General features: G+C 58.4%; 1 protein-coding gene across 6 annotated transcripts in view; it reads right to left on the reverse strand.

Annotated features, from left to right (window-relative positions):
* The window catches only part of Kcnq2 (potassium voltage-gated channel subfamily Q member 2), a 57,176-nt gene extending 47,928 nt beyond the window's left edge, over window positions 1-9,248 (reverse strand). For 5 of the 6 annotated variants that reach the window (XM_048349726.1, XM_048349724.1, XM_048349723.1 and 2 more), the window contains exon 1: window positions 8,872-9,167. In XM_048349726.1, coding sequence (XP_048205683.1) covers window positions 8,872-9,167 — 296 coding nt within the window. Of the gene's footprint in view, window positions 1-8,871 lie in introns of all 6 variants that reach the window. The other variant, XM_048349725.1, reaches the window with a different exon arrangement.
* Window positions 9,249-18,007: the final 8,759 nt, after the last annotated feature.

Consider the following 18,007-nt stretch of genomic DNA (forward strand, 5'->3'; position numbering starts at 1 on the left):
CCGCGCCAGGGGAGACGAACAGAGCCCAGCACACATACACACCTCCAGTGATAGGTTGATCTTGGCCATGCGTACACCTTCAGTGGTGGATTGATCTTGGCCATGTGTACACCTTCAGTGGTAGATTTATCCTGACCACATACACACCTCCAGTGATGGGTTGATCTTGGCCATGCGTACACCTTCAGTGGTGGATTGATCTTGGCCATGTGTACACCTCCAGTGGTGGATTGATTCTGGCCACATACACACCTCCAGTGGCAGAAGGCTCCATCCACAGACAGAACCCTATCTTGACCTGCATCCTCTCAGGTCAGCTCTGGCTCTCAGTCCGCACATCAGCCTTTCTATTGTACTGATAGGCAGTGCAGGTAAACAGATGTGGAGCACATGGGAATGGCCCACTTGGTCCACCTGAGGACAGATGTGTGCCTGGATACATGATAGGCTGCTTGTGGCTCAGTGACTCAGAAGCATGAGAGCCCACGCCTCCATAGACAGGCTTGTCAGAGTGACAGAAGCTGAGGGAAGAAGATGCACTGAGACACTCTAAGACACACTAGGCCTAGCATCGTTAGTCAATGAGGAAATCGCATTAAAAGCCATGAATAAAGGAAAACGCTGGGAGTCCAGCTCCTGGTTTGTTCAAAAACTGTGCAAGAGGAACAAAGGCATGGAACCAGTCAGAAAGAACAATCACTCACCTTCATGTTCTAGACTTTCTCCAAATTGCTGCCAGGGTGTGCGTTGCTTTTGTAATAATTTTTAAAAGAAGTAGTAAGCCAGATGCCAGTGGCTCACACCTGTAATCCTAGCTACTCGGGAGGCTGAGATCCAGAGGGCTGCTGTGCAAAGACAACCTGGACAGAAAAGTCCGTGAGATTCTCTCCCTAAAATAACTGCAAAAATCTGGAGGCATGGCTCAAGTGGCAGAGTGCCAGCAGAGCAAGCAAGCCAAGCAAGTATGAGGCCCTGAGTTCAAGCCCTAGTACCGACAAAATAATGACAATCCAGAGCAGCCATGCCCAGGTGTTTCTGTGGCAGACAAAGGAGGCCGGCCAGGCAGAAGGCCCACAACCTTCTCACTCAGACCCAGCACTGCCTCCCTACCGCTGCCATCGACAGCAGCCTCCCTCCACGCTGACGGAAATCAACAATCCAGGAAGGACAGAGGCACCTTGCGTCTTTATCCCAGAAGACATGGCTGCTCCTTGGTAGTGCCTTCCAAACACCATCCCTCTCCAAAAGCTAGCAGCAATGAGCCACCCTCTAAGAGCTCCACCCAAGAATGAGACAGCGCTGTAGACACGTGGTCAGGACCATGGCCAGCACCCCAGCGCCCTGGCCCATCTCCTGGCATATCACTAACACCCAGATATGTCAGGCTTTCTTCTGCCTCAGTCACCTGGGCAGAAGAGTGGCAAGCAGGACCTCAGCTCCTTCCCTGACTCTTGCTGGCCACCTCCCACAAACAACCAACACAGAGCTACTTAGCAACACTTGCTGTCTGGTTCAAGGAAAAACGTCATCAGAGGGAGATGACAGCATTTTTGGAGCAGGCTTCTTCCTCTAAGAATCTTTCCTACAGACATGGACTCGTGTTTGTGCCGGCGTCTGCTTGCATGGAGCCTCAGTGCATCAGTCCTGGTAGAAGGGAAACCCTGGAGCTGGCCTCAGTTTCCATTAATGGGGAACCTGCGTATCCATGCATCTGGGCCCACAGGCCTGTAAGTAGAGAGGTTGGGTGTTCCACCTACTTAGGCTGGGCAATGTCAGGACAGACACACCGCAGGCAACACACACAGTCACAACCTGTACAGAGGTGTGTGCGCTGGACCACCAGAATGCGTGCCAAGAATATCTGGGAAGAAGCTGTGCTCTGTTTGTGTCTACCTCCAGCCCCTCACTAGACATTTTTAAATATGTCTCAGAGTTTTCTACACTGCTTTGTTCTCTGTGTGTGTTTTATGTGAAAATGACCTGCTCTGGGAAGGAGATGGGAAGGGGAAGTAGTCCCCCAGGCCTGGCCCTAACACCATACCCAGTCCACAAAGGACCTCCCAGGCTGCCTGGGGGTAGGGAGGCCAGCTCCAAAAGCCTCTGATCTGCCTACTCCAACCTGCACTCAGCACCTCTGGGCCAAGTTCTGCCCCGCCACTGGGCCTGCCCCAAGGCAGGGCTGTCCCTCGTGGAGGCCGGCCTGTTGGCTTTGCGCCCAGGAGCATATTTCTGGGCTCTGAGCTAGGCAGTCACAGGGACTTGCTCGCAGCTCAGAGCTCAGAGCCCCCACACTCACCAAGAATCCATGTCCACAAGCCCTTCCGAACAAGCTTTCCAAATCCCTGCCTCCTCACTGCTCCTCATACTGGAACCCAAGGAGTAATTGGCCCTTCCTCCTACTCCCCAAGCCTAAACAGAAGATGAGCTCCAATGTGATGCTGTCTTCCGCATAAGGAACAGGACGAGGCCGGGCCTGGAGGGCAAGGCAGGTCCAGGTCAGGACTCAGCCCCTCCACAGCCGGGAGGAAGGTGCGGCAGTGCTCTCCCTGCAGCCCAGGCAGCCTGAGGCTCCTGGTATCACACGACTCCCCAGAGCTCTGCAGAGTCTATTGCCGATGACTGTCAGAATGTTCTGGAGCAATCACTTTTCTAGACATTCACAGGTTATCCCCAGTAATGCAAGAAGAAACAGAAGACCTAATTTTGTTTCAGTCGTGTAGCCAGCAAAACCCAGTGGCAAGAGGATCTAGAACCAACCCCACCTCAGGTCCCCGCTCCAGAAGCCTCTGCTACCAAGCCCTCACCCTCTGTTCAGAGAAGTTGCTACCGGAGCTGTGGAGCGTTAGCCAGAAGCCCTTCCCGCCAGCCACTTGAGGACAACAGGACAGGGACTTGCATGTCATTTAGTCTCACCCTCAACTTGCCTGGGAATGAAATGATAAAGGGAATACAAAGAGCCCAGAAGACTCTTGCAGCCAAGTTCTGTGCCAGGGCTGCGGCCGAGTGCACTAGCTGCCTTTGCAATTATTCTCAGCCTGCTTGAAGAATTTTGTTCCCAAGATCCCACCCAGGAAACACAGACCCGGAGCCCAGGAAGGGGACACATCCCACAGGGGACACACCTCAGATGCCCAGTAGAGACCTGAGCCTGGTCAGCAGGAAGAAGAGGGCCTGGGCACACAGAGGGTGGAGCCGGAGTCGGCTGTGGATGGCTGGGCAGCAGTGTGGCGGTGTGAGTCAGCCCCAGGCCGCTCTTTGGGGACAACCTCAGAGCAGCCTGCCCCTCTGCCCTCCACTCTGGATTCCACTACACCGTGCACACCGTGGGTGGGCAGTTGGACAGGTGCCGCCTGGCCGCCTCCAGCCTCAGCCTGGTGCGTCACCGTGAGCCAGCAAGGCACCATTGTAAGAAGCCCCTGCTCAGGAGCTGTCTGAAAGCAGAGCTCAGCTCCAGCCCCTGAGGGGGAGGGCTAGCCCGGTACACATCCACACACTCCAGGGCCAGCACTCATGGAGAAGTGGGCCCAGCCTTGCCAGCTGCACCCCAGCCAAGTCATCCGTGGTCTGCGCGGGAAGCTAATGTCCAGGGCTTACATCAAGTCCCTTCTCAGCGTCAAGGGCTTGCTGGTATCTCCTTCCCACTGAGCTGTTTTGCAAACCAAACTGCTCCTCTCCTCCATGCTCACTCCCAAGGACGAGGCACAAGGACCATTCAGCAGGACACCCAAGCAGGACGTCTCTGAACTCCCGCAGATGCAGAGCAAGAACTCCGTTCTAGGGAATGGCAACACCCCTGTGGCCAGCTCCTGGATGGGCACGCAGCAAGCCTCCAACATTCAGAACCCAGATCTCACATCCAGATGCATACCTCTAGTTACCCTGCAGCCCCAACCAACTCTCAAGGCCAAGCCACTAGCAGACAGGCATGAAAATTTTCCAAGGGCCTGGCTGAGGGTCAGGAGGCCAAAGGACACTGCCTAGGACAGCTGTGTCACCCCAGCCACCACCCCTGTGATGTGGCCCCATCTGCCGAGCCTGGCAGGTCATAAGCACGGTGGCAGGCCTGAGCATGCAAATATCAGCACCAAGCGTGGTGCCCGTGACTCACATGACACGGTTCCCCACCACACCCAAGGCTGCCACTCCCACTTCCTGACAAGCTGGGGTCCAGGGTTTGGAGCTCCCCAGCCGGGAGGCAGCACCGGTGGGATCTCTGATCACAATCTCTATCATCTGGAACTCCCAGGCCTCCAGTGGTGGGTCACATCACTAAGGCTCACACTAACATGGAGGCAGGCCCTTGGTGCGAGGCTTCATCTGTCCACAGTATAGATACTGACCAGTGGTCTCACAATTCAGTTTCACTACGTATATACCGGAAGTATCTAAAACAACCCACAGTAAGGTAGTCTGCTTTACCTGGGCACGGTGTGGAAAAAGACATAGGACACATGGCAAAGTCTGCCCAGGCACACTGTAAGCACTGCCACCATTATCCATGACCCACTGAACCTAACTATGGGGTGCCAGCACCAGCCTGGAGCCAGCCCTCCTCCCAAAATGGGCCCCGTCCCAGCCCCACCTGGTCCTGTCCAACCTCAAGGACAGGCTCAGAGAAGACAGCACAGACATGACCATTGGGGCCTCACACGTGCAAACGCAGTCAGGTCCCACGAGGCACTCCCCTGAGAACGCGTAGCCCTGAGACTTGCACATTTCCAGACTCAGCTCCATCATCTATGGCAGACTGGCCAAACAGACTGTGCGACCACAGGCCAGGCCAGCCCAGCTCCCAGTGGGCAGCATACTGACTAGTGGGTGCTTATCACCCCCCCACCCCCGCCCAGCAAGCATGCTGCGCAGAGTGTCAGGACTGAAGCCCGCCATACATTTATTAGCTAAAGAAGCTGGGAGCGTGCCACCTCCGGACTCTGTCCAGGATCTGGACCCCACTGCAGGCTCTTCCAAACCATGCCAGGTTCAAACATTACTCAGAACTGGAGAAGGCCTCGACTCACGTGCTCCAGCCTGGTCCACATCAAAGGTCTTTAGGCCCACTGACCACGTCCTGTGTCCTTCTGAGGCTGTGTATAGACTGGTTTGAATATCTGACTCAGACAGATTTTTATAAAACTAAGACTTCTCTCCCCCCACTATAGTCAGTGACACTGCCCAGGAAGCTCCCTGCCAGCCTGCTAATTAACTATTTGTTCTGTTCCTGTGCAGAAACAAGAATGTTTAGAGATTTACCCCCATGAGTAACCGAGACAGACTGATTTAAAATATTCCATCGTCTCAGAGTAATTACCTTAAATTACTGTAAGGGTTAGAAATTCTACAAAGAGATTTGGAAGATGGACAAGCCCGGGCCCCAAGGAAACCCAGGTCTCCCTGGAAACCACTCTGAAGCATTTTCACTTTGGGGGAAATTTCCATAAGATTCTCTGACTCCTGAATCAATAGACATTTCCTCCTCGGGAGGGCTGAGGCTGTGGAGAAGTTGAGAGCCGGCCGCCATTCACAGACTCGGGACTCTCCCTGGTGCAGCAAACACAGGCAGCAGAGGCCTGCCCTGTCACTCGGGGGCTGAGGCTGCCCCCCACCTGCCAGAGCCCTGGGAGGGAACACAGAGCTGGGAGGGGTTGAGGAAAGGGGCCCAGAGGCACCCACGGCACTGGGTTGTCTGGCCCAGGCAGGAAAGGGAACACAGAAGAGCCTGGAGGGAGGCCTTGGCTGCGGTGGGCACTGCGTGCAGTGGGGAGTGGCCGCGGGTCAGGCCCTGGAGCCGCCAAGAGCTCCACAGCAGCACTAGCACTGACTGTGAGCGGAGGCACTCGGGGACTCTGGTGGCCAGCCCTAAGACTCAGCCGAGCGGGCCCAGCCCCAAGGATTCATTCAACACCAGAGTTTCCATTTAGCCGACTTTACACATCATCTCCTCCTGGCCATGCCTGGACCAGTGTTGGGAAGGCTGTGCAGTCTGCTCCCCGGCTTCCTTCCCAGCGGCGGAGGCCCACCTACAGCTTACACGAGAAAACCAACAGGGGGCCTGGGTTTCGCTGCCATGCTGTTCTGGCAGGGACCGTCCCATCACCATCCCTCTGATGCCTGAGTCACGTGAAGACACAGCCAGGCACTGTGAGCCTGGTGGGCCAAGTGCAGCTCCAAGAGCTCACCCTAGGGAGCTCCCCAGAGCGGCCCCCTTGAACACCCGTGTCTGCCCAGTGGGGGCCTTTTCTGACTTGGTACTCCACACAGACTGTCTGTGCAGCCTCCAGGCTGGGTACAGGACTCTGCCAGTTCCATGGGTCCTTCTATAAAAGCTCACAAGGAGTGAAAAATGGCTACAGCTCTGCCAGAGGGGCACTGTAGGCCCCTGTGGCTGGCGGGCCTGGATGCCCTCACCCACAACCCCCAGGGCACAGGGCAGTGGCCTCCTTCCCCACACCGGGCAGCCACTGTCAACCAGGATTCTGTCAGGAATGGTCAAGGGGCTGGCACACCTGGGCCTCTCAGAACCTTCAGAAACCAGGCTCAATGGCTCAGGGGAGCCCAGGGCTGAGTAGACATGGGGCTCCCTTCCACGGTGAAGGGTCCTCTTCCCACAAGGCTGCCCAACCCAGAGAGAAGAGACTCCATTCTGCGATTAACTACTGAGCAAACCAAAGGCCCATGCATCGGGGCCAGTTCATGGAGTCCAGCCGGGGACACAAGGTCTGGCCACATGCTCCAGAACCCCAGGATTCCACACCCAGGGGCCACAGCTGCCTTCGGGGACATGTCACCCATCACAGGAGACACATTTGGCAGCCTGACTAAAGGTGGACTCCCTTGTCAGTCGGTCTTGCAAAGCCAAGTACAGGGGAAGGCTGTCTCCATTGTACTGACAAGAAAACAAAGGCTTTCAGAGGTTCTGAGACAAACTTGATTGTCTGACTCAGAAGCAAGTCAGGGCCCAGAGACCCTGCTCTACACTCTTCTTCCTGCCTTCCCCTGCTGCAGCCTCCCTCCAGCTCTCATCAGGGAGCTGGGACCAGGAGCTGAGGAGGAGGAGCATGGGGAGGAGTGAGGGAGGGCCTGGAACAGGTGGGCAGCCTCCATGGTGAGTCTCACCTGAAGTCTTCCACGCTGCAGTGGCAGAGGCTGCTCTGGGCTGGAGCTGATTTGACTTGGGATATTCCATAAGAACAATACAAGCTCCACCTGGCAAGACAACACACACACACACACACACAGCACGCACGCACACACACACACGCACGCGCACACACACACACACGCTACCAACTCTGGAGGCTGCCACTTTTAGGCAGCAGGCAGCAGAGACAGAGGGGCTGACCAAACCTGATCAAGGGCCACACAGGGCTCCTGGCACAAAGGAGACTCCCAGAAAATGATGCATCCAAAAGGACCACACCCGGTCCCCTGGATTCTGAGTTTTGTCCTGCCCACATCTCAGATGTCACCAGTGCCGGGCCCTGGCCAGCCACAGCCAGGACCAACAGAAGCCTTTTGGCCCCCAGACAGACAGGCGGGGAGGCAGCTGCTCCCACCTTGCTGGAGGAGGGGGCAGAGGTGACTCGAGGGGCACAGCCCCCACACTGGGGAGTCTCCAGACGGCCTGCCGAAGCCGTGGACACTCCTCAGGCACCTGCCCTGGGGGCAGCCAGGCAGCCACTCCATAGACCTGCCCCCAACCCGCCCACATCACATTCCAGAACACACACTCAGCACAATCATGGCACACACAATCATGTACTCAGAGTGCAAGGGGGCACCTGGCAGAAGACTCCCCCAGAACCCGCTCCTCACTTCCATCCCAAAATACCTCTTTCACACAAAATGGCCGAGTTCTGCACTCTTCCTGTATCCCTGGTTAGCTGGAACAAGAGAGCAAGCATCTCATACTGGGAGGCTGTGCACACTTGCGTGTGTGTGTGCACACGCACACACGCAGCAACTTGTAAATACCACGAATATCCATAAGCACACAAACACCAGGGCCAAGCCAGGAGCAGGGAGGAAGCAGACCCAGAGCCCAAGGCCCCTAGAGGTACAGCCCACTCCAGGACCAGGGCTAGGGCCCCAGGACAGAGAGCAGCCTCCCGCTCCTGGCCTCCTCTCTGCCAAGGAGATCCACAGTCCAGATGTGCAGGGGGCCTTCAGCAACTGTGCACGGGTCAGGCTTGTGCTGGGAGAATGGGGGGGGGGGGCGAACTCAAGCCTGGCCAGGAACGGGGGGTCGCAGGCAGCTGTGGGGGGCGGAACTGGGGTGACACTAGGATCCCTCCCCATCTCTGCAGCCTATTAGCTCAGAGGAGGGTGAGACTGAGAGGCCAGCTGTGGAGCGGCTGCCCTCTCCCTCTGCCCCCACTTGCCCAGAGGGGCCCAGAGAGTGCCCGGAGACTCTCCGCTCTCCCTCCCCGCCGGCCTTTTGTTCGCGCAGTGGCCCGTGGGGAGGGGCCTCCGGGGGCTGAGGGGGCTGGGACGCAGCACATCTCCTCCTGCCGGGGAGGGACGGGCGCAGCCCAGCCAGGCGCCTCGCCCCACCGCGGTGGCCCCTGGCCAGGACCCCTCCGGACCCATCTAGAGGATCGACTCCCTCTGTGAGCGGGGGCCGCAGTGCCGGGACTGGATTCCAGGGCGGGCGCGCACAAAAGGCCCCTCCGTCCGCCGCGGCCGCGCACCCGGGGTCCCCGCAGTCCGCCCCTCCGTCCGCCGCGGCCGCGCACCCGGGGCCCCGCCGTCCGCCCCTCCGTCCGCCGCGGCCGCGGCCTCGCGCTCGGGGCCCCTCCACGCGCCGCCGCGCGCGCCCGAGGCCGCCCGGGGCCGGGCCGGGCCGGGGTCGCGGCGCGCCGGCTCGCCACTCACACGTAGGCGTGGTAGATGAAAGCCCAGCCGCGGGGCCGCTCCAGCACGTTGTAGAGGAAATTCTGCAGCTTGCGGTAGAAGGCGTTGCGCTTGGGGGGCTTCCCGGCCCCGGCGCCGCCCGCGCGCGGCTTGCTCAGGATGCTGCCGCGCTTGGGGGCCTCGGAGCCGGCGATGAGCAGCGCGCCGTCGCGGGTGGAGTCCGGCGCGCCCGGGTCCAGCCCCACGAAGCCCACCTTGAGCTTCTTCTCCCCGCTCGGACCGGGGTACACGCCGCCGTTGCGCGATTTCTGCACCATGGTGCCGGGCGGCGCCCCGGCCGGGCGCGGGCTCAGCGCGGACGGCGCGCGGGGGGCGGCGCGGGACCCAGCCCAGGCCCCCGGCCCGGGAGCCGCATGGCCCAGGCGGCGGCGGCGGCGGCGGCGGCGGCGGCGGCGGCGGCGGCTCGGCGCTCCTGCCGGGGCCGGCCGCGCGCGCGCGCGGGGACGCTGCGGGCACCTGGCTCCTCCGCGCGCGCCGGGCCGCCGGGCCGCCGGGCCCGGGGCCGCGCTGGCTCCGCCCCGCGCCCCGCCAGGCCCCGCCCCGCACCCCGCGTTAACTCCTGCCGCGCCGCGCCAGCCCGCCGCCGAGGAGTCGGTCCGGGTGTCTGCGCCCCACCCTCCGCCCGCGTCGCCCAGCCCAGCGCGCTTGGGCAGGGCACTCGGCCCCGCGGCCACCCCCGCGGAGGGCAGGTCCAAGTCGGCGCCTCCCCTCGGACCCCAACGCCGGGCCGGCCCCTGGCCAGCCGCGGTCTCTGGACGCCTGGGCCCCGTAGCCAGCCGGGAGGGTGAGGCCCAGCACGTAGGGATCTCACGCTCTTGGGGTCCAGGCAGACCCCGAGTTTAGGCCCCAAGTCTGGAAGAATCTAGAGAGTGTGCAAGGGGGATCTGAGGAGGCTTTCTAAGACACGCGTGGGGGTTGAGGACATGGGCTTCACCGAGAGAGGCCAAGAAGCAAGAGGAGAGACAGATGTGAGCAGTCAGAGGTGAGGCGGGGACTTGGCCTTGCAGATCCCCGACCGTGCCTCAGCAGAGGCTGGAGATAGCCAGGGGCGCGTGGAGGCCCACGGACGTGTGAGTCCAGGACACGGGGCCTAGATAAGTATCAGCCTGGCGTGGGAAAACGTGGCCTCTGCGGAGCCATTTCTCCACCCTGCAGCGAGCTGAGCGTCCAAGCACCTTCCCCTGCCACTAGGGCCTCCTGCATTCCCGGGAAGCGCTGGCCCCAGGTGTACCTCTGGCCTGACTCTCTCCAGCCGCCTCTCACCTCCGCCGGCACCACATGATCTCGCTTTTAAAAATTAAGACAGAGTGGAGCCAGGTGGCTCATGCCTGTAATCCTAGATACTCCGGAGGCTGAAACCTGGAGGATTCAGCTCAAAGCCAGGCTGGGCAGAAGAGTCTGTGAGACTCCATCTCCAATTAATTCGTATTAATCACCCTTGTCCGGGGAGAACAACTTCTCAGGTTTGAGGTCAGAGATGGTTCCCAGGTACCACTAGCAAGTGCCTGACACTGAGCTGAGGGCCAGGCTCAAAGTGCTCTGGAGCTCCAGGGCATCAGGAGGAATGACTATCTTCATTGTGCCTTTTAGGAGAAAAGGGGATCCGTCAGATGACCCCACAGTCTCCTGGGGGTTGTAGAACATGAAGCCCCCCCAAGCAGGGCGGGGGGAGGTGAAAAGAGACCTGGCTTGGTGTTCAGGGGTCTGTATGCCCCGACCGTCTGTTTTCCTCCCTACTGATGGTGCTTGCACTAGCAGCTTTGACACCTCCCAGATTGTTCCAGAAACTGACTCCTGCATCAAAGATTAGAACCCTCTACTTCCTCTATTTATAATGTCCTCTCAGTGAGCCACCTCATTAATCATTTATGCTCCCAATATTGTGTCTCACACACTGGTGGGCCATGGGCCCATGTCAGCACTCTGGTCACCTATATGCCCCCGCCCACCTGGCCCACAACTCGATGAAGTAGATCGTGTAAACTCAGTGGTGAACTTCATGCAGGCAACAGGAACTCCGTTTTACTTAAAAGTCAGTGGGGAAAGCTTTCAGACTCAAGCCATCTTTGCCAAGACTGCATCGACAGGATTCCAGACTTGGGGAGTGGAAAAATTCAAATGCACAGGCCGCCCTTCTCCAGCTGGAAGAGCTCCGGTGCCGGGCAGTAGGCAGCCTCCAGACCGGGAGCTGTCCTTTCAGCACCCCTGGACCCTGCCTGCTTTGGGCAAGAAACCTGCTGAGCTTCTCCTTCTGCTGAACTGCTGGAGCCTCTGCTAGGAAGCCCAGGTTCCATGCTCTGGCCACCCAGCTTCCAGTGGAGGGCATCGTGCCCAGGTGTTTGGCCACCCTGGTTATGAGGACCAGTGGCAACAAAAAAACAGCACCCTAGAAAGCACTTGCCCCTTTCTCCTCAATCTTCACTGCACCCCCTCCTATGAGATAAGACCTCCTCCTGATTGTGGCCTCCAGGAAGACAAAGGAGCCAGCAGGAGCCCAGAGGGGAGGAGATTTAATCTGGGGAAATGAGAAGAGGCAGGTTCTCAATCACTTGAGTTGGGTCAGAGCTGCCGCTGCTTCAGTCCTGTAATTTGGACAACAGGAAGTGCCTACCCAGGCAGAAAGGCCCAGCCGCCACCCCCCCAAAGGAATTTTCCATTATTAGGAGGAGGAAGGACTGTGTTTTCCCAGCACATGAAGAGCAGGGAAATAGGGGAAAGATTTAAGATTTGAAAGCATTGATTTTTTTAGACATCTTGACTAACGCCTATTGGCTGAAGTCAATAGAAATTTAATTTATAGTTTTTTAAGAAGAACCAGAGCTCTCAACACGCTCCCTCAGGCTTTGGCAAATAGCTAATTGAACGAGGAAATAGACTTAGGCTTCCCAGACATGCCTTGACAATAGGAGTCCCTGGCACAGGTGACAGCTGGTGACAGCCAGGAAGTAGAGGTGGCTGACACCTTCTGAAGAGGGCTGAAGTCAAGCTGCAGGTCCAGGGCCTCCAGAGCCCTGCTCGCCTCGGGCCCGGCAGCTCTCCCCACCCCCCCCACCCCCCCCCCCCGAGGTCCTCCTTTGTCAATTCTGCCTGTTTCATATGCAGTACTCCCACATTCCTTCCCACAGCTCCAGGCACATCAAGAAGCCATGACAGTGATCTCTGTTCTCCGGCAGACAGGAGGACTACGGAGGCCAGGTGGGTGTGGCTTCACCACAAGGCGCTCTATGCCCACATTCCTCTAGCACTTTGACACTATCCAAATACTTTCCAAACCAAGGCCCTCCTACCTGAGATTGGGCCTTGCCATTTGCTCTCAGAGCACCCCAACCTCTGCCTGAAATTCCCACTTGGCACACCGCTGCCTCAGTGTCCCTTCTCATGGAGGGCTCCCCCTCCCCAGAGTACTGTTTCCTATTCCAGCATCAGTGGTCACCCGGCCTCTCCTTAGGGAGGCCCTGCCTGCGGCCTTCCCTGTCAGCCCCTCTCCCTGCTCTGGTTCCTCATCACTCTCTGAAGCTGCCTTTCACTTGCTTGTCTGTCAGATGCTCACCCACCCTGTGCCATGCGGGGGGAACCTGACAGACCCTGGTAGCCCAGAGAGTCCACAGGAGAGCCACATCAGCATTCACTAATGAGTGAGTGGCCGCTTTGATCGAGTGTCTAGATTGCTCTGAGACTCTAGCCAGACATGTGCTAGGTGATGGTCCAGGCTTGTGTAGCTCAGAGGTGCTGGGTAGCCCCCAGGAAGATGTGGGCAGTTAGATCTCAGGGCCTTGGAGACAGCTCCTGAAGGCAAATGTTCTGCTACCTGCTCAACACAGGCTGTCAGTGACAGAGCTCTGGCTCCTGCCCGCTGTTAACTTAGACATGCTCGAGCACCTCACTGGCCCAGATGTCCAGTAGGCTTTGGACTGAGCTCGCTAGCCTGCAGTAGGATCTGTGGGCTGTTGGAGTTACTCTCCTGACCCAGTCCCTCCAACCAGATGAGGTCAGCAAACAACACACCAGGGGGAAAGCAGGTTCTCTAGCAGGCCAGTGGCACATCCATCTGGACCAAGGGCTCCACAGACATCCTTGTCAACAAACACCAAAGCTACATCCCACACCCAGCAAAAGCACCATCCTTCATGGCTATAGGTGGGGGAGTAGCGCTAAAGCTGGGCCCCTGCTGCAGAGCAGCCCCCAGGTGACACCAGGCCCCTCTCAGCTTTTCAACCTTGAACAGACGTTGAGTCCAAGCTGGACTCACTATTTGTGTCCCTCATTTGTTGACATCCTAACTAATGCACCGTGGTGATGTAGGAAGCAAGAACACTGGGGTGAGTGGCTTGTTGGGGTACCGCCCCATGGAGTAGTCCAAGCCCCTTCAGGGAGAGACCACTGGGGGGAGTAGCTTGTGGGGGTACAGCCCTCTGGAGCGCTCCACGCCCCTTCAGGGAGAGACCAGAGGCCTGGATTCCCTCTCCTCCACTCTGCCATGTGAAGCCCAGGAAAGGGAATTCTCATGGGAAAGGGAGGCAGGAGTCACACAGCACAGACAGTGCACCCCACCCCATGAAGGACATGAAGGGCTATGAGCAGCTATCTGCCTGAAGGTGTTAGAGTGGGCTGGGCAGCTGAGTCCCACAAAGTGCCCACAGGATCTTCCTGCTGTCTAGCTCTAGCCTGCTGGGAAAATGGTGCTTTGATGGCATCACAGAAGGAACACGCATGCCTGTGTCTCACAGTTAGGAGCTTGGCTTACATCTGTGACTTGGGCACACATGTACTCTCTCGATACCTTGGTTTCTTCCGCTGTTAAATGAGGGGAAGACAGTGAATCCATTGCAAGGTTGCTGTGACAGTGGGATGGGGTTTGGGAAGCACTTAGAACAGTGCCTTGCTCATCTAAAACAAAACAGAAAGGCGTTATATAAGCATTAAGGTAAAAACAAGCAGGTTGCCTCCAGGCTGGCTGAGCATGGCTCTGCAGGCTCTGCCTTCCTCCGGGAGACACACGGAGTAAGCAGATGAGGGTCAAAGGCAGCCAGCATGCCAGCTGCAAGCAGCCTCAGCCTCTGGGAGCCGGGGCCACTGGGAAGAGCTGCCTGAGCCCAGGGCTCAGCCCACAGCTGCTCCACACTGCAGCTCCAGTCTCCACCAGAGCAGCTGGTGGAGGCTCCCCCACTATCTTCAAGGAGAGGGTCCAGAGAACACCAGCTGCTCCCCACTACCATCCCAGGCCTGCCTTTGAAGCTCTGCCTCCTGCTCTACCCCTAGCTCCAGCCTGCCTGTGAACAAACACAGTGGCCCTTCCTCCATCCTCAGCTCTGTAGCAACACCCAGTGCCCAGCAAGCCAGCACCAGGACAGGGGCCTCCTCCAAACCCACGAGGGGCACGTGACAGATGAGCCCACCCTTCCTGGCTCATGCCTCCCCCCTGTCCCTGTGCTTTGGGCCCCACCTTGAGCCACACAGACCCTGGTGTGGTGAAGCTGAACTGACCACCATGGTGACCAGGACCATAGCCAACCTTACCGCTGAGCCATTTTTGGCACCACCATTTCATCATGCTTGCTGCTGCCCCTGCCCTCTTCTTCCTCTCCCAACCAGCCCCAACGTGACACACCAAGAGTGACGAAGGAGCCCAGCAGTGAGCCCGAACCTCCAGTTCTCCACTCCCATGGGGCTTTCCTCCCACCAGCAGAAGCCGCCTCCAGCTGTTCACCTGCCAGCCCACCCACAGTCCGCTCCACCTGGCAGGGCTCCCAGACAGGGACAGCCGCCACTGTGCTCCTGAGCCCAGCACCCAGGGAGCACCTTCGGAGACCCAGCCCTGACCCCAGGCAGCCAGCAGCCGAGACAGGGCCAAAACACACAGACATGCGTGTGTGTGTGCTCGCTGTACACACTCTGCGTGTCAACATGCATTCACGCACAAAGCACGTGTGCACATGTGCACTGCCAGGCATATGGCTTCCCAGGGCTCTGAGAGTTCCCCTGCATCCTCCCTGAAACCCACGCGATGCACGGAGCGCACCTCTGGACCCAGGCCACCTCCACAGAGGCGCAGTCCTGCACCGGCAGACATGGGCAGAAACAAATCCTCATGCTTACAGGCCACTCAGAGGTACACGAGGCCCTCGGGGGTACATACAGCCTCCCTAAAGGCCTGTCAGCCCTGGAGTGGCGGCACTGGAGAAGCTTCACAGTCCTGCCACTGGGGTGGGTCTGCCACAAGACTCAGACCCAGAGGGCGGGGAGCCCAGAAGCCACTGTCCACACAGGAGTCACTGCCGGGCCCAGGCCTGCTACCACTCTCGGAGCCTGGTGGAGGGTGGGAGGTCTCCTCTGATGAGGTTAAGGGAGGGTGCAGGGACTATAGGGAGGCCTGAGGAGTTTTGGCTGTGTGTCGCCAGCTAAACAGACTCCAGAGTCCTGCCCCAACTCCACATGAATCTTTTAGAGCTTCCCAAATGCCCATCGGAGTGCCACTGTGTCTTAGAACCTGCTTTAAATTATTCCCCAGCCCCTAGCACTGGTCTCCCACCCCATATCGGTGTGCAGGACTTGTGCCAGACCCCAGCTGCCTCCGGACAGCACCCCAGCACCTGCCAGCAGGCCCATCTCCCGGGGTCCAGGACTCCCAAAGAGCAGTCCAAGTGCTCCAGCCCTGACAGCCTCCCCTGCCAGGCCCTGTGCACTCTTTGTGTGGTGTCACCTGCCCTGCCCCCCACCTGTCCAGCGTCTACTGGGCTCCCTAGGCTGGTGCCCAGGGCGTATCCTAGGTCTGACCCCACTGGACCACCAAGGGCTCCCCTCTCCCTTCTCCTGTTTGCAATGGCAGGGGGCCACAAGCCCAGGCCTAAGAGGGACCTAGCCCCCTGCCCCAGTGTTCCTCTTCCTCTCAGCCTGACTCAAGTAGCAGCAGGGGTATCAGGGTGATGTCACTGTGTGGTCACGTTGCCCCAGGGCCACAGTACTCCCAACAGGATCCCCAGCTCAGCTCCCCTGCCCCTCTGCTCTGATGTGTGGTTGGCCCCTGCCCCTCTGCTCTGATGTGTGGTTGGCCAAGTCCTCTTCCCTGAGTGCTTCGGGAACAAGTCAGAGCCCCGGGGCTGCAGCTGCAATGGGGGCCAAGACTTTACCCTCACCAGAGTTTGTGGTGGGATAGACACAGGAAGGCCCCTCTCAACGGTCAGCAGGAAAGTCCTGGCAGCCTGAGAGATGACTGCACAGGTAGAGACACCAGGAGCTTAGCCTAGACTCTGTCCCCTTTAGTCACTTCCCGCCCACACTCTAGGACCCCCCCACACACCTTGGGTTGGCCCAGGATCTACAGCAAAACTTAGAGCCCTCTAGGCATTGGGCACAGAAACTTGGGTCTTCCTTCCTTACCCCATCCCAGAAGAGGACCCCTGGACTTAGAAACCCTTCTAAGAATCACCCCCTTCCAGAACACTGTGGCCACTCATCTGTCAAGAACTCCATTGGAAACCAAGAGCCCGCCCCCCCATCTTCCATCCTGCACCTCCTGGGAATTCACAGGCTGTATCTTTCTTCGCCCAGGAATGTGCCTGCCTGGTGTAGGCAGTGTGGCCCAGCACCAACACTGGCCAGCAGGACAGGTGGGCCAGACAGCAAGCTGACCTGACTGAGCCGCAGGGGCTGAGCAACTAGGGCTCCCAGAGGAGGCCAGAGTTTGCAACAGCAAGCAGAGATGGGGTGGGGGTGGGGCTCTGAGGCCCCTTGGGGTCTGTACATGGGGCGTCCTCCAACTCCAGGCCATTCCCGTCCTGTCTTGTTTGAGCCCAAGTGGGCAAAGTGTGCACGGACAACTTCCTTGCACCAACAGGTTCTGTGGAGTCACAATAGGTCCTCCTGCCAGCGATGGTCCTGGACAGGATAGCGGTCCAGGAAACAGCTGCTGTCCTCGGGCATGGTCCCCAGACAAAATACAGGGCACCAGTGGAGTCAGAATTTCAGATGAACAACTGACACCCTTTTAGTGTAACTATGTCCCCCCCACACACATACACATACACATACATACATACATACATACATACATACATACATACATACATACATAGTGTGTCGGTCCTGGCCCTTGAACTTGTGGCCTGGCATTGTCCCTGAGCTTTTTTGCTCAATGCAAGCTCTCTACCACTTGAGCCATGACTCCACTTCTTTTTTGGGTGATTAATTGGAGATAAGAGTCTCACAAACTTTCCTGCCCGGGGTGGTTTTGAACAGTGATCCTCAGATCTCAGTCTCCTGAGTAGCTAGAATTACAGGCATGAGCCACCGGTACTTGGCTATCCCAAATACTTTATGCTACAAACGTATTTGACATCTATGTGAAGGTCAGATTTGACGGGGCATCTTGTATCTTTATCTGGTGACCTGGCCACCTTCCCTGGGAAGCCTCTGACACGTAGGGTCTGGTGGGCAGCCATCATGGTGCTACCTGGTGACCCACGTTGTCTTCACTCCCTCTGCCTCCTTCATAAGGTGTTGCGGGGCTCATTCCCACTCTGAGATTGGGTGGAGACACCAGCAGCCCTTCTGCGGGCTTCCCTGGATGGTGTGTCCCTCTCTCTGGCTGGCAGAACCGCCTCTCACTCCGGCTGCACTGTTTCCATCTGCCCAGTATAGAGGGCTGAATGCCCGCAGGTCTGAAGAACTTGACACCTGGAACTTGTGATGACATCTTTGTGTGCAAGAAAGGATTTTGTGAATGCAAGTGAGATGAGGATCTTGCAGAGGGAGATTCTCCAGGACTCCACGGAGGCCTGGCTGTGGTCACAGGTGCCTTAAAAGGGGGAGGCTTGACACCCACCAAAGAGGTGAGGCGATGTGATAACAGAGACTGAGGTGAGTGGGCCATAAACTAGAGCCAGTCCCCCCCCCCCCCCCCCGTTTCCGAAGCCTGCAGCCCCAGACGGGAAGGACCGTGGGGCCCTGGCCTGCAGCGCCTTGCTCTCCATGGTGCTGACTCCGAAGGCCACATCGTGTGTGCTCATCTGTGACCGGGGCCCCGGGAGACTAACGCACTGGGGCCTGGGGGTGGCCTCCCTGCACACCCCTCCGCAACTGCCGCAGCCCCACACCCCAC

The sequence above is a fragment of the Perognathus longimembris genome, chromosome 6 (assembly GCF_023159225.1).
Source record: "Perognathus longimembris pacificus isolate PPM17 chromosome 6, ASM2315922v1, whole genome shotgun sequence".
Taxonomy (NCBI): Eukaryota; Metazoa; Chordata; class Mammalia; order Rodentia; family Heteromyidae; genus Perognathus; species Perognathus longimembris.